Below are 22,511 nucleotides of genomic sequence, written 5' to 3' on the forward strand. Positions count from 1 at the left end.
TTAAACATGAACCAGACTCACATTAAACATGAACCATATTTCGATTAAACATGAACCAGACTCACATTAAACATGAACCAGACTCACATTAAACATGAACCAGACTCACATTAAACATGAACCAGACTCACATTAAACATGAAGGTTAAACATGGCTCACATTAAACATGAACCAGACTCACATTAAACATAAGACATATTTCGATTAAACATGAACCAGACTCACATTAAACATGAACCAGGCTCACATTAAACATGAACCAGACTCACATTAAACATGAACCAGGCTCACATTAAACATGAACCAGACTCACATTAAACATAAACATACTGATTAAACATGAACCAGACTCACATTAAACATGAACACAGGCTCAAACATAAACAGAAAGTGTCACATTAAACAATAATCAGGTCATAAAATACCAACACTTCTGAGGAAGTCGACATATAAGTGTCACCAGTTGGGTAACTTTTCATATTTCAAGTATTATCAATAACTTTTTAAAGAGATATTTGTCTGAGATCGTGACATTTCCGTCTTCTTCCCTCAACAGGAAACAGATTTCAGCTCGCCAGTTTCTTCCAGTTCTCCTTAATTCTCACGAGGCGGATCTGAACTCATATTTAATCTCATATTTAATTTTATATTTGATCTGCATTTGATCCCGCAGATGAGCTCGTGGCGTGAACCGGTTGATAACGGACGGCATCCGCGACTCAAATCGACATTTCACGTTGTTTTAAACTAAGCGTTTAAAACGTGAACATGTCACACACTCACCCTTTGAAGAAGCCTGCAGACTTTCAGTTCATTATATGTCATGTTATGTAGAAGATGTGAAGAGGAAGCGCAGCAGCGCGTCACGTGCCCCTCCTTCCTCGTCATGTGACCACAACAGGCCGGAGCACGACTCCCGTTTCCTGAACAAACCCTCCGTCTTTATCAGCCCGTGTGTCTCAAAGTTCACGTTCACAGGATCGTTTCCTGCCGCTGGATGTCGCTGAGAGTCTGCAGACGTAGTTCAAACCCTCCGGGACGTTACGGTTGTTTCTGCAACTAACTCGTGACCGGTTCAGTTGCCTAATTGAATTATATTGTGTCATTGGACTGACGTGTTTGATGCAGCATTCAGTGCACATCTCGTTACTGTCTGCAGCAGTTTGAGACCGAGGCCGAGCTCACCGAGCTCACCGAGCCCACCGAGCTCACCGAGCCCACCGAGCCCACCGAGCCCACCGAGCTCACCGAGCCCACCGAGCCCACCGAGCCCACCGACGCCTTTAGTGGCAGCTACGACTGTTTTTAGCCAAGCTAGCCGGCGTTAGCGATGTGTGCTAGCTGGCCGGTGGGCTACAACAACCTCGACACAGGAAACATGAGTGAACTGCAGTGACAGCTAATGAACGAGGGTTACCGTGGACGTCATGGGGCCGGCATCACGGGTGAAGCACTCCGGCATCACGGGTGAAGCACTCCGACTTCAGAGGCATCTGTAAAAGGGACCTGGTGAAAGAGGTCGACTCCCGAAAAGCAACAAGCAGCCCTGACGAATCGAGACCTGATAGTGTTGTGATCGGGAAAACAGACAACACAGGTCGCACTCAGATACATCGATTGAACCCCGATCAATTCTCATGATGGGTTTCTTCTTCCTCCTCCTCTTCTTCTCCTTCTTCTTTCGATTAACTGGCGGATTGCAAACAACTTTACCGTCACCTACTGTACAAGCGTGTATTTCTGTTTTTATGTAAGTATGTATGATTGTCCCTCCATATCTTGACCACTATTTGTCCCATCTGCTTCACACTTGGTATGTATTGCTGGTTGATCCGAGGGTGTGCACTGCAACATTTGCTGTGATTTGGACACCTGACGAGTTTAATATAAATACATTTTAATAAAATGAGCTGCAGCTCCAGAGTGGAGCTCGTCTTCATCTACTTCCACAGAGAGAGAGAGAGCTCCTTCCATAGATCTTAAAATGGAGGGCAATGAAGAAGTGCCTTAAACTCCAACACTGCCGAGGACTGCGAGGGGTTGACTCCAGAAAGGCTCCACAGACTCCCATTCAACTTCTTTCATGAAATACAAAGTCATTTTGATATTATTGACTTCAGTCACTCCTTATTACTCTGCTGGTAGTCCATCTGATAATCACATCATTAATTAGATATTAGGATATTATTTACAGGCATGTGGTGCAGCCAGGTTTCCGCTGTTGTGTGTGTGTGGGGGGGGGGGGCGGGAGGGGGGCGGCAGTGTCCTTGGTTTACCAATCAGATGAAGTCAGATTGTAAAAGTATAGTCACTTCTGGCTTCAAAATGATAATTCACAAGTCAAAGCTTCATAACGGTAACTGTTGGTTGCTGCTCGGCGACACCGCGACGGGAGAGCGCGCGCGTAAAGGTGAGAATAACAACCAGACACCAACAGAGCTGGACGGGAACCACTGGATTACACCAGTAACTGTAGTTCCACATTCATATGAGCAATTTTATATATGAGCCACAGGAGACCCAAGTCCTACTTTTCATGCTTTTCATGTTTTTAGCTGATAATACTTATTCTAATGTAAAATTTGCCCTGCAGTGTTTTTACTTCACCAGAACATCCACAGGCTGAGGTTGGATTTGAACCTTCATAGGGACTTCTTTTTTTTACACAGTTGTGTATTTGTGCACATACTCTTTAATTTGTTCATGTGCACACATATTCACCCTGCAAAATATTGACTTCATTCAATATGTATTTGTTTATAATATATTTTAATCAGCACTTTAATCGTAAAAAAAAAAATCCTTTAGTTTTAAAATTACATTTATAATTTTTTTTTGATTGATATAAATGTTAAACTAACATGATTATAACTAATGATTTTAAATTACATGGTCAATTGAGATATGCATCTATTGTCCATACACAAATCTACACTTTTGAACAAAAAGAACAAGAACATAGATTTTGTTACACAAATGTCACATTTTGGAACATTTTTCTAACATTTGTGATTCATTAAATATGGATGACACATTTCTGAAGTCTTTGGGACTCCAACATTTAAAGTTTAGAGGGGAAGAACTTTTTTTTTTTTTTTTTAAATTGTAGCTTCTTTCATCTATAATTCAAATGTGTTGAGCAAAAAGTATCAAATCATCTTCAAAATGGAGTTAAAATATACTCTTGTGAAACGGAAACATCCTCGTAAAGATTGTAATTACGTACCGTGCCTGAGTATTTATATTGCTACAATTCACCTTATATTCTCATTGATAAATTGTTAAATAAATAAATAGATTGTTGACATCAACAGCATGACGGACTGTATCACAGAATACATTAAATTCTGTGAACACTCCACCGTACCATCCGGGACTGGACACTGCTTCCCCAACAATAAACCATGGATCACCAGTGACCTGAAAGTTCTTCTTAATAAGAAGAAAGCAGCCTTCAGGTCTGGGGACAGGGAGGAGCTCAGGAGAGTGCAGCGCCACCTGAAGGAGAAGATGAGGGAGTGCAAGGACTCCTACAGGAGGAAGCTGGAGGCAAAACTCCAGCAGAACAACGTGAGGGAGGTGTGGACCTGTATGAAGGAGATTACTGGGTTCAAGGGGAGAGAGAGACAACCAGGGGGAACCTGGAGAGGAACAACTAGGGGGAACCTGGAGAGGAACAATGAGCTAAACTGTTTCTTCAACAGGTTTAGTTCACCACCCTCATCTGTCTCCTCCACACCTTACACCTCCCAAACACCTCTGCTGCCTCCCCCCCTCCCCCCTCTACCCCCCTGGTGAACTGCATAGAGCCCTCAATCTCAAAGGGCTCTTCCTCCATCGACGCCCCCCCTCACCCCCTTCTCTGTGACGACTGGCCAGGTTAGGAGACAGCTGGAGACTCCACCAGCGCAACGCTGCAGGACCTGACGGCATCAGCCCCGGGGTCCTGAAGACCTGCGCCGTCCAGCTGGCTGAGGTCCTACAACACCTTTTCAACCTGAGCCTGAAGCAGGAGGAGGTCCCGGTGCTGTGGAAGATGTCCTGCCTGGTTCCAGTCCCTAAGAAGACGACTCTATCTGGCCTCAACAACTACCGACCGGTTGCCCTCACATCTCATGTGATGAAGGTGCTGGAGAGGCTGGTCTTGGCCCACCTCAGGCCGCTGGTGAAATCTCTGGACCCTCTGCAATTTGCGTACCAGCCTCGTGTGGGAGTGGACGACGCCATCATCTACCTGCTGCAACGAGCTCAGTCTCACCTGGATGGAACCGGTGAATCTGTGAGAATCACTTTCTTTGATTTCTCCAGTGCATTCAACACCATCCAACCACTGCTGCTGAGTGAGAAGCTGCGGGTGGTGGGGGTGGACACGTCCACCGTCTCCTGGATCAATGACTACCTGACAGGCAGACCACAGTTTGTCCGTCTGGGCAGTGTGCTGTCTGATACGGTGGTCAGTGTTACTGGAGCTCCTCAGGGAACTGTTCTGTCTCCTTCCTGTTCACCTTGTACACAACTGACTTCCAGAACAACTCAGAGTCAAGACATCTGCAGAAGTTCTCTGATGACTCTGCAGTGGTAGGATGTATAAGGGATGGACGGGAGGAGGATTCAGTGGACGGTGTATAAAGGATGGATGCAGTGGACGGTGTATAAGGGATGGACGGGAGGAGGAGTCAGTGGTCGGTGTATAAGGGATGGACGGGAGGAGGAGTCAGTGGGAGGAGGAGTCAGTGGTCGGTGTATAAGGGATGGACGGGAGGAGGAGTCGGTGTATAAGGGATGGACGGGAGGAGGAGTCAGTGGTCGGTGTATAAGGGATGGAGGAGGAGGATTCAGTGGACGGTGTATAAAGGATGGATGGGAAGGGATGGACGGGAGGAGGAGGAGGAGTCAGTGGGAGGAGGAGTCAGTGGTCGGTGTATAAGGGATGGACGGGAGGAGGAGTCAGTGGGAGGAGGAGTCAGTGGTCGGTGTATAAGGGATGGACGGGAGGAGGAGTCAGTGGTCGGTGTATAAGGGATGGACGGGAGGAGGAGTCAGTGGTCGGATGTATAAGGGATGGACGGGAGGAGGAGTCAGTGGACGGTGTATAAGGGATGGACGGGAGGAGGAGTCAGTGGACGGTGTATAAGGGATGGACGGGAGGAGGAGTCAGTGGTCGGTGTATAAGGGATGGACGGGAGGAGGAGTCAGTGGTCGGTGTATAAGGGATGGACGGGAGGAGGAGTCAGTGGACGGTGTATAAGGGATGGACGGGAGGAAGAGTCAGTGGTCGGATGTATAAGGGATGGACGGGAGGAGGAGTCAGTGGACGGTGTATAAGGGATGGACGGGAGGAGTCGTCAGTGGTCGGTGTATAAGGGATGGACGGGAGGAGGAGTCAGTGGTCGGTGTATAAGGGATGGACGGGAGGAGGAGTCAGTGGACGGTGTATAAGGGATGGACGGGAGGAGGAGTCAGTGGTCGGTGTATAAGGGATGGACGGGAGGAGGAGTCAGTGGTCGGTGTATAAGGGATGGACGGGAGGAGGAGTCAGTGGTCGGATGTATAAGGGATGGACGGGAGGAGGAGTCAGTGGACGGTGTATAAGGGATGGACGGGAGGAGGAGTCAGTGGACGGTGTATAAGGGATGGACGGGAGGAGGAGTCAGTGGACGGTGTATAAGGGATGGACGGGAGGAGGAGTCAGTGGTCGGTGTATAAGGGATGGACGGGAGGAGGAGTCAGTGGTCGGTGTATAAGAGATGGACGGGAGGAGGAGTCAGTGGTCGGTGTATAAGGGATGGACGGGAGGAGGAGTCAGTGGACGGTGTATAAGGGATGGACGGGAGGAAGAGTCAGTGGTCGGATGTATAAGGGATGGACGGGAGGAGGAGTCAGTGGACGGTGTATAAGGGATGGACGGGAGGAGGAGTCAGTGGACGGTGTATAAGGGATGGACGGGAGGAGGAGTCAGTGGACGGTGTATAAGGGATGGACGGGAGGAGGAGTCAGTGGACGGTGTATAAGGGATGGACGGGAGGAAGAGTCAGTGGTCGGATGTATAAGAGATGGACGGGAGGAGGAGTCAGTGGACGGTGTATAAGGGATGGACGGGAGGAGGAGTCAGTGGACGGTGTATAAGGGATGGACGGGAGGAGGAGTCAGTGGACGGTGTATAAGGGATGGACGGGAGGAGGAGTCAGTGGACGGTGTATAAGGGATGGACGGGAGGAAGAGTCAGTGGTCGGATGTATAAGAGATGGACGGGAGGAGGAGTCAGTGGACGGTGTATAAGGGATGGACGGGAGGAGGAGTCAGTGGACGGTGTATAAGGGATGGACGGGAGGAGGAGTCAGTGGACGGTGTATAAGGGACGGACGGGAGAAGGAGTACAGGGCAGTAGTGGAGGACTTTGTGGAGTGGGCGGGAAGGAATCACGTGCTCCTGAACGTGGCCAAGACCAGAGAGATGGTGGTCGACTTCAGGAGGAAGACGATGGCTCCACAACCGCTGAGAGTTCTGGGAGAGGAGGTGGACATGGTGGAGGAGTACAAGTACCTGGTGTCTCCATGACAACAGACTGAACTGGAAGACCAACATCAACGCTGTCTACAAGAAGGGGATGAGTCGACTCTTTTTCTTGAGGCAACTTTGATCCTTCAATGTGTGCAGTGAGATGTTGGAGATGTTCTACCATCTGTTGTGGCCAGTGAACTGTACTTCTAGTAGTCTGCTGGGGGGAGAGGTGGAGGGGAGGGAGGGTGAGCATTGGAGCCGGAGACACCAACAGACTTAACAAACTGGTTAAGAAGGCCGGCTCCATCATTGGCTGCAAACTGGACAGTCTGGAAAAGGTGGTGGAGAGGAGGACGCTGAGGAAACTATTATCCATATTGGATAATCCTGTCCACCCTCTCCACCTGCTGCAGGGACAGAGGAGGACGTTCTTCAAAAGACTCATCCAGCTCTGCTGTCACAAGGACAGATACAGGAGATCATTCCTGATACAGGAGATGGTTCCTGATACAGGAGATCATTCCTGATACAGGAGATCATTCTAGATACAGGAGATCATTCCAGATACAGGAGATCATTCCAGATACAGGAGATCATTCCTGATACAGGAGATCATTCCAGATACAGGAGATCGTTCCAGATACAGGAGATGGTTCCTGATACAGGAGATCATTCCTGATACAGGAGATCATTCCAGATACAGGAGATCATTCCAGATACAGGAGATCATTCCAGATACAGGAGATCGTTCCAGATACAGGAGATCGTTCCTGATACAGGAGATCATTCCTGATACAGGAGATCATTCCAGATACAGGAGATCATTCCTGATACAGGAGATCATTCCAGATACAGGAGATCGTTCCTGATACAGGAGATGGTTCCTGATACAGGAGATCATTCCTGATACAGGAGATCGTTCCTGATACAGGAGATGGTTCCTGATACAGGAGATAATTCCAGATACAGGAGATCATTCCTGATACAGGAGATCATTCCAGATACAGGAGATCATTCCAGATACAGGAGATCATTCCTGATACAGGAGATCATTCCTGATACAGGAGATCATTCCTGATACAGGAGATCATTCCAGATACAGGAGATCGTTCCTGATACAGGAGATCATTCCTGATACAGGAGATGGTTCCTGATACAGGAGATCATTCCAGATACAGGAGATCATTCCTGTTACAGGAGATCATTCCAGATACAGGAGATCATTCCAGATACAGGAGATCATTCCAGATACAGGAGATCATTCCAGATACAGGAGATCATTCCTGATACAGGAGATCATTCCTGATACAGGAGATCATTCCAGATACAGGAGATCATTCCTGATACAGGAGATCATTCCAGATACAGGAGATCATTCCAGATACAGGAGATCATTCCTGATACAGGAGATCATTCCTGATACAGGAGATCATTCCTGCCGACCGCAACAAGACTGTACAATAACTCACCTCTGGCAAAATCCATCACATAACAATAATACTGTTGACTGTGTTTCTTGGTTGTTTGTTTGTATATAATATATATAGATATATACTGTACTGTATATACTGTGCATTTTATATTTTTACTGCCATTTTACTGCTATTTCATTGCTTTTCTATTATTCTATTATTACCTTATTGCGTCTGTATGCTGCTGTAGCGAAAACATTTCCCCTCGGGGATTAATAAAGTAACTACCTAACCTAACCTAACCTAACCTAAAACAGCATGTTTAAGGCTAAAAAACTAATTTAATTCAATCAGAATTGTAAGACCGTAAAAACTCTTTCCATAAGTGAAAAACAGCCTCCTGTATGAGCCAACCCACTCTCTTTTATTTCATTTTAATATTTGTTCCCGTATTTTTGGTCTAAAGCCTGCCTGAATAGACAAACCAAGGGGAAGAAAAGCCAATACAAGATCGTTTCTGATTGGTCTCCCGCTCTTGGACCCGCCCCTTTGCGCTTGCGCAGAAGCTCATCGGACTGTTTGTGTAAATTCAAAACTGAATCAACGGTGTTTTCAGCGCTGTACAACTAACCGGTCAAGTTTTATTCGCCTTATTTGATCATAATCATCAGTTCACGATCATTATCACGGGAATTTATCTGCAAGAGACACACGTCACCGCTGGTTCACATTTAAAACAGGTAAGTTTGTAAGAAAGCGCCGGTTACATCAGTTAGGAGCGCAGTCAGCTCAGCTGCAATTAAAAAAAAGTTAGCAAATGTTAACGTCGGCTCAATGACTGAAGTTTTCCGGCTCATCTGCAAAGTTAACTTCAGTCCCAAAGTAAAAAAAAACACGAAGGCCTCGTCCACAGACATCAATATCATTTTATTGTTGAAAACAACATCAGAAGTACTGATATCATGATATCAGAAATAAGCCATGATTTATGAGGTGGATCCTTCATTGATCGGCTACTTCTCATTGTATTTTCATTAAACCCGATAATTTTTCAAACATGATGCATTTCTTTCACTACTTTCTGAGAATTAGTTAATTGCATGGATGGGAAAGTAAATACTTGTAAATAACGTGGAGCGGAAGAGATTTTATTTATATGGCGGCAATAACATGACGTCTGGTGTGTTTCCTATTGATCTTGTTGGGATGCCAAACAAAGGGGGGCGGCTATAATATTGATCCTTTACAGGTGGTCCCGTCTCTAACGAAATGAATGGCCTGTGTCTTCCAGGGTTTTGATTTTCAGATTCTCCTGATGATGTTCCCTGTGAAACCGACGATGCTTCCTGTGAAGACGCCTTCAAAAGTTTCCAAGCAGACTTCAGCTGCAGCATCAAAGATCAAAAATAAGATTCTGAGTGAGTCCTTGTCCAACTTGTACTGTTTGTTTTTGGGGCTCTCCGACAGAAAATAATTCTCCTTCTGCTGTCCTCCTTCTTCACGACCACACCAGACACCTCGTCCTTCTTTAAGGTGTCTTTAAAGACCAACAACAAGGCCTTAGCGGTTGCCTTGGAGACGCAGAAGGAGAGAAGCAGGCAGCTGGAGATGGAGGTCATGTACCTACAGAAACAAATGGAGTCTCGGTGCTTCGAACTGGCCACCAAGAAATACAAGGAGAGGAAACTGGTGCGTTGGTTGTTCAGTTCAAATGATGGTTATGATGCAGAGACGATCTTAGCGATGTTCTTTTAGAGGTGATCGCTGATTTTATTGACTTGTTTTCCTCTTACAGCTCCTCATCTGGAAGAATCTGCACAATAATACTCTGCAGCACATGGACATGGTGGCGGAGCTGTTCTCTGACGGGGTGAGGATTCCTCTCCGCGCTGGTTATTCTGTAGGATGGAACAAAGCTGTTCTCTTCCTGATAGAAGAACCCATTTATAACTTGGGTTTCTTTGTCAGCTGTTCCACACGGCTTTAAAAGTACAACAGCTGTCTGAAGCTCATTGAAATTACAAAAGTGTATTTGTCTCCCACAGGATTATCTGAAACTGTCAGAGGACTGCGACACCAACAAGGAAAATGTTGCAGCAGGAAGGTCAGAAATGAGTCCATCTGGGCTGCTGTGTACTTTCAGTTGACAGCGAGTGAACGGATTCTGATATTTCTTCCCTCCTCTGTCTGGCTTTTTCACCCCATTTCAGTCTTACGGATCTGTTTCCACTGCAGCCAGAACCTTCAAGCAATTTGATGCGTCCCAGCGAAAGAACAACAGAGAGCTGTCTTCCTGAGAAACACCTCCAGGATGTCGTTGGTGTCCCGAGCAGACACAAAACCTCTGCTGATGTTTGCGATGGTAGGAGGGTGAAAGCTAGGAGGGTTCGTGTTAAAAGCAGCAGATCGTATTATCTGCCCGATGATACTGATGTCTTGTTTCACAGGTAACACACATGCTGAGGAAAGGTGTTCAAGCCAGCGTGTAGAAACCGCTCCGACCAGAACGTCCTGTCCGTCCAATGAGCAGAGAGACAAGGTGGAGAGCCAATCGGTGATGTTCTCTCAGTCCAGTTTGGATGTGAAGTCCATCCTCCGTCTTCAGAACTGTCGCATGTGTGAGAAATCCACCCCGTCCCTCTGTGGAGGCGAGAACCCTTCCGGCGGCGCAGACGCGGAGCACGAACCACAGCTCGGCAACAACCATGAGAAAACAGTGCTCCTGAACGCAACGATGGAGATGACGCTCAGTGATGTGGGTGAGATTATCGCCGTGGAAACCAAAGCCCAAAAAACAGGCCGATCCAGGAAGCCGAAGGGCAGGAAGGATACGGAGCGAGTCTGTGCTTTGAGCGCAGACGTACAGAACTCTGTGGATCTGAAGTGGAGCGAGGTACTGAGCGATGAGCAGCACCCGGCTGGTCCTCAGCGTCACTCACCCACAACACGCCGTCGGCGCATCACCACCTCTCGCATCCCCAAACTGGGCGAACATCAGAAAACATCAAAAGACAAATTGAAATCCCGTGACATCGTCCCATCGGACCTGGACGACTATTTCAAGGATCCTGGATGTGAATTCCCAAAAGTCAGCGCAGATGCAGCAGTGAACAGTCCTGCAGGACTAGCAAGCTCCAGAATCACATGCAGGAGGTCCAGAACCAGAGGCAGGATGCCTTCAGTCACCAGAACCACTCCAGTCACTTTGCCTTCTGGTGACAGTGACAGCGGTCGGTCCAAAGGGGAGCAGGTCCACGTTCACGTGGAAGAAGAACGAAAAGATCAACAACTACCAAAAGAGTTCCTTCATGAAAGTGAGTCAGGATACGCGGAGCGTCTTTCCGCTCGCGGCGATAAACCACAGAGCAAAGTGAAGAACGCGACTGATTCCAGGGGTCACCGGTCACGATGCAGATCCACGTTTGTCATCTCAGTCGCCACGGACAGCGCCTCATCGGACCGGGACCTGCTCCCCGATGCAGGACCAGGCTGTGGGCTGGAAACACTAACGGTCACAGACGAAAGTGTCGCTGAACAACGAACCAGATGGAATGAACGCACGGAGATGCTGAGCTGTGGGAAGCATCCTCGGCTGGACACGCAGGAGTCGGGAGAAGCGCCGCTGCTGCTGAACCAGCCGGCTGCTTCAGGCTCAGAGTTCTACAAACATAAAAAAGCCAGGAGAGAAGGAACGGGCAAATCCAGCAAGAAGAAGGCCACGTTGAAGGAGGAGGATGAAGAGGCTTTAAATGACCAGCAGAAGAAGAAGAAACGTGGCCGTTGCAGCAAAGACTTGGGATCTGAGAATGAAGCATGTTGTCGTGCCGCGGACCATCCTGGAACCGAACCAGAACAAGAGCCGGACTCACATTGTTTCATCAGTGAAAAGTTGGACATCTTTGAACATGTGTATGATTCAATACCCACCAAGTCAAAGTCCAGGATGGACGTGAAGCCCAAAGCGTGCAGACGGACACTGGAGCTGCATACAGATGCAGGAAGCAGGAGTCCACGGAAGACATTCGTGGTCTCCAGACAGAAGAGACGAGACAAGAGTGGGAGTGTTTGCAGTGCGTCGGACTCCTGCGGTCACATGGTGGACGCTCATCACGGTCAGGGAAACCTGTTGATGGACGAGCTGCCGCCGTGGCTGGCGGTCGATGTCAGTACGGCAGACACGGATACAGGCTCGCCGCCCTCTAGTCCCATCGGAGAAGCATCGGGCCGGGTGGTGCCGGAGGAGCCGTCCGCTGCCGGCCCAGCTGAAGCCTCTCCAGGTGTGCTATTCATTTCACTCACTAGTTGTTACATCAAAGGGTGAATAAACCACAGACTGTATGTAAAAGTGCTTCTAGAAGTGTCTTAAGCTGCAATACCAGCGAGTGCCACTAGATGTCGGCTCCAAAAAGCCTCCGGCTCCATAGACTCCCATTCAACTAGTCTGGTCTAGTTATCTCGATGCTGTTAGTTGAAGTCACTCCTTCTTATTAGTTTTCTGGAGGTCCATCTGAAAATGATCTCGTCGTGTGCGTGCGTGTGTGTGTGTGTGTGTGCGTGCGTGCGTGTGTGTGTGTGTGTGTGTGTGTGTGTGCGTGCGTGCGTGCGTGTGTGCGTACGCGTCCAAAATAGTTTAAAAAAGAGTGAAATGTGTTCTAATGGAGCCCATTGCTCCCCCAAACATTAGTGAGGTGAAGATATATTCACATGAATTGACTGAACTTTATATATTTTTGTAAGTGTAATAAAACAAGTGCAATAAAAGCTAAAAAGAGCTAAATGTTATGACATGTATTATGAGGTGGTCGTGGGTGCTGGTGGTGTTCTAGCCTGCATTAATCCTAAAAGTGTTCCAGTAATAATATCCTGATGAAGTGCTGTGGGAGTGTTTGTTCTAGTTCGGGTGCACCGACACTCAATGGTTTGCAAAGTAATCTGAAAACTGAAGACGTGCAGTGATTTTGTTTGTTCACGAGTCGGTCTGACGTGTTGTGTGTTGCAGCAGGAAGAGTCTTGAGCACGCTGACCAACACCATCACACACCTGGACAGAGACCACGGAGGACGGACCAGGAGACGCAAGGCGGTGGTCAGTTACAAGGAGCCGACCCTCAACAGGTGAGAACAGCTCTGTTCTTAATTAGGGCCCGAGCACTGAGTGGCCGACACAAAATCAGCCCAGAGGAAAATGGAAGTATTTTATATGTTCTGGCCATGGACGTCACAAAATGGCTCGCTAGCGCCCCCTAAAATGAGATCTCGAGGCTGCTTTCACCGACATGAATGAAATTTGGTGGACGTGTGTATCATACGTACATCTACAAAAAAGTCTCTTGGCACCACGACTTAAACTCAACAGGAAGTCCGCCATTTTTAATTTAGTGGCCATTTTGGCGATTTGTACGTGTTGTACTTTAACAGGCTCCTCCTACAGGTTTTATTGGACTGACTTGAAATTTGATCTGTTCAGACCTTTTGGATGAAAATTTATTAAAATTTGTTTTTGTTGAACGGTGTTTGCGTGGTGGCCATTTGGAGCGTTTCGCCATGACATTAAAGTTGCTGTAATTTTTATATACGTCGTCCGAACTTGCTTAGACTACACATGTTTGATAAAAGTCCCCCCTTAAGACATCTGCATGGTCATATTCAGTCCCCGTCATAGTGCCACCTGCTGGCAACAGGAAATTACAAGTTTTATACTCTCACATGCTTCTTCGAGCTGGTTGATCACATCAATATCAAATCGGGTCAGAATAGCCTCAAGACATTAATGATGATATATTGAGAAGACTGTGTTTTCGTCAAAGGGTGTCGCCATGGCGATGTGACAAAGTTTGATGTTTCGCCATGACAATTAAGTTGACGTTTAAGGTCAAATGATGATCAAAACCTCACGAAACGTGGCACTTACATCAGGTGTGATGAACTCACCCCCGACCCGCTGGCTCCACGACGGGCAGCATGATCAAGCACACTGCTTTTAATTCTGTTTCTGTTTCCAAACAGCAAAATAAGGCGTGGAGATAAATTCACAGACAGCATGTTCCTAAGCTCTCCGGTGTTTAAGGACGGCAGGAAGAGGCCGAAGAAGACTGTCAGCAACACAGCGGACTGACTGCAACCACTTCCTTTTTTAAAGTTGATTGTTTTGTTTAAAGCTCAAGAAAGATGTTTGCTGATAGCCATATTTTATAGATTGGACAAGGAAGTAACTTAATTATTGGACAAAATTGAAATACTTGTAGGGCTCTTCATGCCACTTTCTGCTTCATGTGCCAACAGTAAATCCAAGTACTGCTCATTTTTCATGCAAAGTTGCCAAACTGAGAAAATATGTATTAAGTTGCAGCGTATACAAAAGTTTTACAATAGAAATGATTTATTTTAGTGCAGAACATTCAACATTTTCCTGTTTATATGTGCATACCTTTTTTTTAACCAACAGTTTTCACTTGTACCAAAGAGTTTTTACATTGTCATTCCCTTCATCTTTCGTGACGTGTTGCAGTCTGCACATTTCACACTGCTGCGTATATTGTGATGCTCCGCCTGTCTCCCGCTGATCTCTGGTTTGGTAACGATCACAGAGATTGGCAGGAGGTTGGTTATAAATTATTCAGTCCGGTCTGTTCACCTGAGCCGTGACTTGTGTTCTCCCGGGGACGGTGGCGTGACGGCAGCCGTCCGTGTTTGGGATTGTGTAGGATTTTGACCCCTTTCGTGCTTTTAGGCTTCAGTTTTTGATCAGTTTGTCCTCCTTCAGAAGTCACAACACTGTGGTGAGTACAGCTGCCTCCATGTTGAAGTTCTGCTGTTGTCAGTTTGTTTTTATCTTCACATTAAATGTATTATTGCATAAGAGAAATGGGCTTTTATTTTATTTTGGCTTTGATGCTCATTTACCATCAATTCAATCAGGAGAGACTTGATTTGAGTGAACAAATACAACATTTTATTGATATCCTCAAGAACAACGAGAAGCGTAAGGGATGTGAGAGACTTTGGCGATTTGACAACAATTTGAATTCCCACATGAACAAGCTGGAATAAAAACACTCCTTTAAACAGGAAGAAAAACCTCAAACAGTGGAGAGGAAAAACTCCCTCTTAACAGGAAGAAACTTCAGACAGAACCAGGCTCAGAGGTGGAGAACATCTGCCTCGACCGGTTGAGGTGAGAGGAGAGCAGAGAGAGAAAAGAACAGCATAGAGAGACACAGCGATAAGCATTGGGTTGGTTGGTAGTGTCTGATGATCTGGACCCGGGCAATGAACACCGGAGGTGAAGGGTGGAGGAGGGTCGCAGCGGGGCGCCCGGGCCTGACGGCTGATGCAGAAGAAAGGAGAACGGATTTAAATTTTGACAGCAAGGGAACGATTGGCTGATTGAGATCGTGATGAAGTCTGATTGGTTCAGCCAAAACACCCATGGTCATGTGGTTAGAGACCTGAGTGAGAGTGAAATGAAGAAGAATGAGATAGAAAGATTGTCTTCCTGGTTGAACCTGTGCTTTTAGCTCCATTTAGAGAGGACGTGTTTTTCAGGTCAGTTGGACACTCGCCTGGTTGAATGTGTTGCTGCTGCTCGGCGTGAGTCCCACCGGGTGTCGGGTTCATGTCCTGCTCACATTGCAGTGAATCACCTTGGTGCTATAAAATCTACCATCCCGTTTTACCAGCTCTCATCACCATCCTGGTACGGAGGATGGTACTGCTGGCACTTCACCAAGTATTCAGACGCCTTTGATTCCTGCACCCTTTATCAGGTTGTAGATTTAATTTTTAATGGATAAAATAAGCATTGTTTCCATCATAATGACAAAGTGAAAACATGCTTTCAGAAATTTAGAAAATGTATGAAAAAACAAAAGTTGAATTCTCTTATTTACAAAAGTCTTTAAACCGTTCAGTAAACCCCTCTGGCAGCAGGTCCAACTTCCAGTCTTTGGGAAGAGTCTTCCTTTGGTTTCAGCCACCAGGCTTCATTTGGTCGACCTTCCTTCTACGCATGCACACTGTATATATAAATGTTTGTAGCTTCTGGCTCTGAAAAATGAGACGCAGTGTGGTGCAGTCAGGTCACAGCTATCGGTGGGCGGGACATAGCATTGCCCGGTTTCAAACCAGATCGAGTCAGATGCCCAGCTCGCCCAAATATGGTCACTTCCTGCTCCAAACCGCTCCAAACTAGCAAGATGGCGACGGACAAATTCTGAACTCAAGGCTTGATTCCAGCCGTTCACAAACCAACGGATGACGTCACAGATGGTTGCCGCTTGGCTCCACCTCCATTTTAGAATCAGCTGGCAGAATAGAATAACACACTTAAAAGATAAACTAATTATTACGTTGTTGCACTTCAAAAGAGAAACACACAAACTTAATTGCATCACTGCCATCTGAACACTGAGCTTCTCTCGCTCATATTAACGTTGAATATTTGATAGAAACCAGAGAAAGTCCTTGTTTATGGCCAAACCACGTGAGAAACGCTGGAGCTTAAAATGGATACAGGAAGTTGCAGCATCAGTTGACCAATGGTGTAACTTTATTACTCAGTCAGGCACACGGTGGGAGGCCTGCAGGCAGGCGGCTATCAGATGACAAACTCCCGTTGAGTCCGGGCACCAAGCTGAATCCAACTAAAGTAGAAGAAATATTGATGACCAGCTGCAACAGTGTTCGATCTGCTGAGATTATAAACTACACTGATGGTTGTTCTCAACTGTACGTTTTTTGAAATTCTCGTATAAAAACAGTTTCTCCAGAATCTTTGGAAAACAGGGTAATACATATATATATTAAATGACATTTGCCAAAAGTATTAGGATCACCCGGGTTATATAAAGGAAAGCAATTTTAAATGTGTGTGGTCCAAGACCAGATTGAAAGGGGAAAAAATACGGGTTAGAGGATCAAGGAGAAGATGAGGGGAGTAACACCAGTAAAAAGAAACTCAGGGAAATAAAAAAAGGAACAGAAAACCAAATGTTTAAAAGGAAATTCAAAAATTGATTCCACATAACAGCAAACTCACAAAACAAACAAACTAACAAAATAAGATGTAGCTGTTGTCCTGTTGTTTCTGCAGCACTCCTAGATGACAGCTTTTAACTCAGAACATGGAGGCAAAGCAGCTGAAAAGAGACATTGAGGCCCTGATGTGAGTGGAGATTAAATCCCTGCACACTGTTGGAAAGCATTATGAAGCATATTTTAAAATGACAACTAATTCATATTGTTCCTCATCCAAACAGTGGTGAATACATTGGGCAGAAGCTGAGAGAACTCTCCTTCGATCCGAAGGGGCGGGGCACCGCCACGATGCTGGACGACCTGGTAAACCTCAGCGGGCCGAGCGGGTCAACGTGGAACCGCTTTTCAATGTGATCCACTCAGTACTTCTTTATGGCGTGTTTACAGGCTCACTACGATCTGGCCCTCAGTGTTGCCCTCTGGTGGTTGGAGAAGGAAGAAGGATGGGATGTGCTTGACAGAGACAACATGTGAGCTGTTTTTTGTAAACTTGAGTTAAAGATAAAGATGTTATGTGCATATACATAACGATGTAAATTTATATCCGCGCTGTTTCCATGAAGCTTCTGTCCGTATGTTTTAAGTTAAATCCATTTCCACCTTCCTGTCCGCCACAGCGGAGCCACATGCAGCTCAGGAAGCGCCCAGTACCCTGATCGCTTAGAGCGGGAAGCTATGATCTTGTCATCCTTTGCCGGTATGATTATGGTAAGTATAGAGTATTCACACATGAATGCAGCTTTCATTAAATCTGGACATCTCAGTAAGGTCAAATAGCTTAGCTGCGGGGTTCATATTATTCCTCCATGTGTTTATTTTCTTTATTTTCAACATTGAGGATGAAGCACAGAGAAGGAGAATACAAATAAAATAACACATAAAATAGAGTTGGTATTAAAAAAGCAAGACAATACCTCAGACTTTATGGTGCAAAAGAGTCAACTTGTGCAATTCTGGTAGCCACAATATGGAATTATGGGGAAGGTGTGAAAAAAATTCCAATTAAAGTTTTCATATGTTGGTTCTGATTTATATTCCAAGTTCCTAAAAGTTCAAAGATTATTGAATAACATTTTTTTTAATTTAAAAAGTCCAAAATATCATGACGCTATTTTTCGCTTGTTTTGAATTTGATACAAAATGTTAAATTATAAATCATCTCAACATTTTGAGTGACAAGTTGAATGATGAAAAAATGTCACGATATCTTTAATCCTGTATTTGAGTCTGGAGGAGGTGCGAAGAAAGCGCACATCAAATTTTGTGTTACACTCTGGAAATGTTCAACAGAGACCCTTGAAAAGCTTCAGAAAGTTTACGGCGATGAAGCGACGAACTTGTTAGCAGTTTGTTAACTTGAGTTCAGCTGGTTTTTAGTGATTTTAGTTGTTTGTTAACTTGAGTTCAAGCAATTTTTTGGTAAAATTAGTAGTTTGTTAGCTGGTTGTCAGACTGAGTTCTACTGGGACCTTCTGAGGTGTCTGAGGGAAAACATTCGCTGTGAACCACCCGAACTGTGGCGCCATGGCAACAGGCTTCTCCAACATGACAACACACCGTATTGAAAACGTGGCTTTGTCTCCATGGGATTTTTTTTTCTATACCCTGAAAATTTGACACAATATTTGAGGTGTACTCTCTGTTTGAGGTTCATGCATGTAACTGTGGTCATTAAACATGCAGGTAACACAGGTGCTGATGCTGACAAACTTGAAATATTTCAAAAAACGTATTGCTTTCACCTGCTCCAAGAGCACTACTGTGCTGCGCTCTGGTCCGTCTCTTAACCTTTTGATTGCGCCTCGTAATTATGACTCATACAGAAAGGTCCTGATGTCCTAATTAAAAATCTTCCTGAGGTGAACGTCATGCAGCGACAGATTGTATTTAATAGTTAATCTGCACATTTTGAACCTTTGCATGTTGCATGTTGTGCTGGTGCTTCAGAACAGCCTGCCAGTGGAGGACATCTTGGCTCTGTACCGGTGTAAACCCGCCGCTTTGTACCCCAGCCAGCAGTCCAAGGTACACTGAGGATCCTGGGGAACGCTTGTATGAGAACAGATACAGTTTGCATCTTATTATTTGTGGCTACCATTGGTTTTCTATCTTCTTCTCATAACATTTTGCTCCTACAGAAAAGGTAATGCCACTCTTTTTTCTTATTTTTTTTAACCAAAGGGCTCCATTGTGTATCCCTTCAGTCTGTCCTACCATCCGTTTGCCATGCTGGGATCTTACAAGGCGGTGCACCACTCCAAGAAGCACAGTAAGTGTGTGGACACTCCTTACATCTCTTTACATCTATGTCAGTGAGTGGAAGGAGAATAAAGCTATTTCCTGTTTAAAGGTCCAATGGAAGATGAGACTAATGATCTCACGCTGTAGCCCGTAAAATTGAGTGGTTTTGACTTTGAAAAGACTCCACGAGCCTTCAGATTGATAGATCAACAACGAAACTTCTCAACTTTCTTATGAAGAACAACCTCTGATTTGACTTTTTACATATCAGACTTGTCCTGCCATCAAAGTTGAGAACTGTCCCCAAGTACCTCTACTAACGAACTGCCTCCACCGGCTCGGTTTTAATGACAGTTGGCACAAAAATAAGGAAATTTCTTCACAAATCAATAAACATCTCCTTCATTTAAGTCACATTCAGCTGAAGAGAGACTTGATTGTTATCACCTGTAGATAAAAATCAATTCAATCCCTCACTGAGACAAATTAAAGAACAGCTGCCTGGAAACAAGTCTAATAATTGACTGTTTAGGGTTGAACAGAACCACATACGCACCAAATACGTTCCAGAAGAATGTCCTCTGTGAGCCTTCCATGATTATGTTTGACATAATGTTTAAAATAAAATCACATTACAACTTTTTTATATCTTCAAGTAGTTTGATTTATATCAGTGTATTGTATTCTATATGCTCATCAAAATTTAGTAGCCAAATATCGGATATAATAAAGCATAACACTTCCCTCTTGAATGTGGTGCAGTAGAAGCATAATGTAAAGGAAATACTCCAAATGTACTTCAGTTCAGGAGTACGAGGTGTCTGAGACGAACAGTTAACAGCACAGTAGTGTTCACTGAGCAGGGCAAGCTTTTGCTTTCATGCAAGTATTCCAAGTTACAAGCGCACGTCATATTTTGTGTCAAACTCACAAAATCGTCAACAGAGACCCTTGACATGCTTCAAAAACCCTACGAACATGAAGCGATGAGCCAGGCGAGTCCTTCTGAGTGACTTTCCCGTTTCAAGTGGGAAGGCGTGTCAGGTCAGGAGACACCAGGTGGGTTTTCTTTAACATCACCAGGTTGTGCAACCGTGAGTTTGTTCCCCAGGGTCAGACTGTCAACACCGAATCTTTTCACAGACTGGATATAAAAGTGTTCGTAACTTCCGGGTCTGAAAAATGGTTCTGATCCAGAAGTGTCTTCAGCTGCAATACCAGCGAGTGCCACTAGAGGTCGGCTCCAAAAAGCCTCCGGCTCCATAGACTCCCATTCAACTTCTCTCATCAAATCCAAAGTGAATAAAATGTGTCCATCAGTTATCTCGGTGTTGTTAGCTAAAGTCACTCCTTCTTCTTAGTTTTCTGGAGGTCCATCTGAAAATAATCCCTCATTCATTAGAAAAGAAGATTCAAGAAGACCTGTTTTTGGGGGCGTGTCTGCTTGATTGACAGGCCTGTGGTGCAGTCAGGTTACAGCTATCGGTGGGCGGGACGTAGTATCGTCAGGTTTCCAGTCAGATCTACCACTGGCTCCTCCCCCAGCTCATCCAAATATGGTCACTTCCTGCTCCAAACCACTCTGAACTAGCAAAGATGGTGACGGACAGAATGGAGGCTTCATAACGTTCACAAACCAACGATGACATCACTGATGGATGATGGTTGGTTTTACTGTGACGTTATGAAGCGTCTGAGGGAAAACATTAGCTGCAGACCACCTGAACCGTGGTGCCATGGCAACAGGCTTCTCCAACATGAGAACAGCCCTGATCACAGCGCGTAACGTTGCTCCCCACCACCCCGACTAGAGGATTTTTGGCTCCCTGCTATTTCTTTCAATTCCACAAAAAATTTACCAAAAATTTGATGTGCGTTCTGTCAGCTCAAGTTTCAGGTCAATGGTGAAATTCAGAATGTTCACTCACCAATGTTTTAAACACCTTTATAAAACCTCTTGCAGATCAAAAGTTGAAAAGATGGCTGTCTGAGCGGACTAAAGGGAGCGCGCCACCCACACCAGTTTCAGTGCAATCCTCCTGTTCATCTCAGTCCTTCAGTGTGAGTACACGCAGCATCCTCATTCCTCTCTGGAATTATCAATCATCAGAATCATGTCAGAGGAAAAAGAAAGTGTGTTGCACACAAAGCCCAGAAAGAGTTTTCACAACAACTCGCTTGTAAATATGCCTGAAAGTCCTGTGCTGACCCCCGGTGGATGTAAACGGAGCTCTCTGCTTCATCCTCAGGACAGCAGTCACTGCCACCAGGACGGAGCCCAGAAGGCTTCACAGGAGTCTCTGCAGGACTGAGGCGTCCTCCACCGGTTCGGCTCTGGCCTCTGTTTGCTTTATGTTTGAGTTAAACCACTTCCCATCCTGCTGTCTTCACTGTTTAACCTTTATCCTTTAAACTGTGCTTGAGGAAGTTCTGAGGTCTTATAGTTTAGTTAATGAATGGAAAATGTACTTCAGTGGAAACTGTAAAATGTATTTAAAGTCTCAACAGTACTGTTATACAATGATCTACTAAATATAAAAATCGTATTATTATTCATACATTAATGTGTTAAGATTACACTCGACACTATACAGTACCAGTCAAAAGTTTAGACAAACCTTCTCATTCAATGGTTTTCTTTATTTAATTTTTTTTGTACATTGCAGATTAATATTGAAGACATCCAAACTATGAAGGAACATATATGGAATTATGTGGTAAACAAAAAAATGCTCAACAAACCAGAATATGTTTTAGATTTTAGATTCTTCAAAGTAGCCACCTTTTGCTTTGATGACAGCTTTGCACACTCTTGGGATTCAGTAGTCACCTGGAATGGTTTTCCAACAGTCTTGAAGGAGTTCCCAGAGGTGCTGAACACTTGTTGGCTGCTTTGCGGTCCAACTCATCCCAGACCGTCTCATTGGGTTTAGGTCGGTGATGGTGGAGGCCAGGTCATCTGACGCAGCACTCATCACTCTCCTTCTTGGTCAAACAGCCTGGAGGTGTGTTTGGGGTCGTTGTCCTGTTGAAATACAAATGCTGGTCCCACTAAGCTCAAACCAGATGGGATGGCATGTCGCTGCAGAATGCTGTGGGAGCCATGCTGGTTAAGTATGACTTGAATTCTGAATAAATCACCAACAGTGTCACCAGCAAAGCCCCCCCCCCCACACACACACAACTCCTCCTCCGTGCTTCACGGTGGGAACCACACATGTAGAAACCATCCGCTCAGCTTTTCTGTGTCTTACAAAGACACGGCGGGTGGAACCAAAAATCTCAGATTTGGACTCATCAGACCAAAGTCCAGATTTCCAC

The 22,511-nt window shown here is 45.4% G+C and overlaps 3 protein-coding genes across 7 annotated transcripts in view; 2 read left to right on the forward strand and 1 right to left on the reverse strand.

Annotated features, from left to right (window-relative positions):
• LOC138634241 (1-phosphatidylinositol 3-phosphate 5-kinase-like) overlaps window positions 1-1,544 on the reverse strand; it is a 43,911-nt gene extending 42,367 nt beyond the window's left edge. For 2 of the 5 annotated variants that reach the window (XM_069721008.1, XM_069721005.1), the window contains exon 1: window positions 1,419-1,544. The gene's annotated coding sequence lies outside the window, so the exon portion shown is untranslated. Of the gene's footprint in view, window positions 1-784; window positions 924-1,418 lie in introns of those variants that run through there. The other 3 variants (XM_069721009.1, XM_069721007.1, XM_069721006.1) reach the window with 2 other exon arrangements.
• Window positions 1,545-1,617: 73 nt separating this feature from the next.
• On the forward strand, window positions 1,618-21,600 carry LOC138634248 (uncharacterized protein C2orf80). Its single transcript, XM_069721020.1, has 9 exons — window positions 1,618-1,751; window positions 17,005-17,076; window positions 17,171-17,252; window positions 17,337-17,419; window positions 17,567-17,657; window positions 18,897-18,974; window positions 19,131-19,218; window positions 21,154-21,251; window positions 21,440-21,600. Exons 2-9 carry the CDS (start codon window positions 17,036-17,038, stop codon window positions 21,500-21,502), a joined length of 624 nt encoding a protein of 207 aa, XP_069577121.1. The 5' UTR covers window positions 1,618-1,751; window positions 17,005-17,035; the 3' UTR covers window positions 21,503-21,600.
• sgo2 (shugoshin 2) lies at window positions 8,540-14,680 on the forward strand. Its single transcript, XM_069721015.1, has 9 exons — window positions 8,540-8,654; window positions 9,206-9,332; window positions 9,428-9,603; window positions 9,710-9,784; window positions 9,960-10,018; window positions 10,125-10,276; window positions 10,362-12,191; window positions 12,914-13,028; window positions 13,920-14,680. The coding sequence occupies exons 2-9, from the start codon at window positions 9,230-9,232 to the stop codon at window positions 14,026-14,028; spliced, it is 2,619 nt and encodes an 872-aa protein (XP_069577116.1). The 5' UTR covers window positions 8,540-8,654; window positions 9,206-9,229; the 3' UTR covers window positions 14,029-14,680.
• Window positions 21,601-22,511: the final 911 nt, after the last annotated feature.

The sequence above is a fragment of the Brachyistius frenatus genome, unplaced genomic scaffold, assembly GCF_029030835.1.
Source record: "Brachyistius frenatus isolate BFR_SWC_R1_liver_20210118 unplaced genomic scaffold, ASM2903083v1 Contig_255, whole genome shotgun sequence".
NCBI lineage: Eukaryota > Metazoa > Chordata > Actinopteri > Embiotocidae > Brachyistius > Brachyistius frenatus.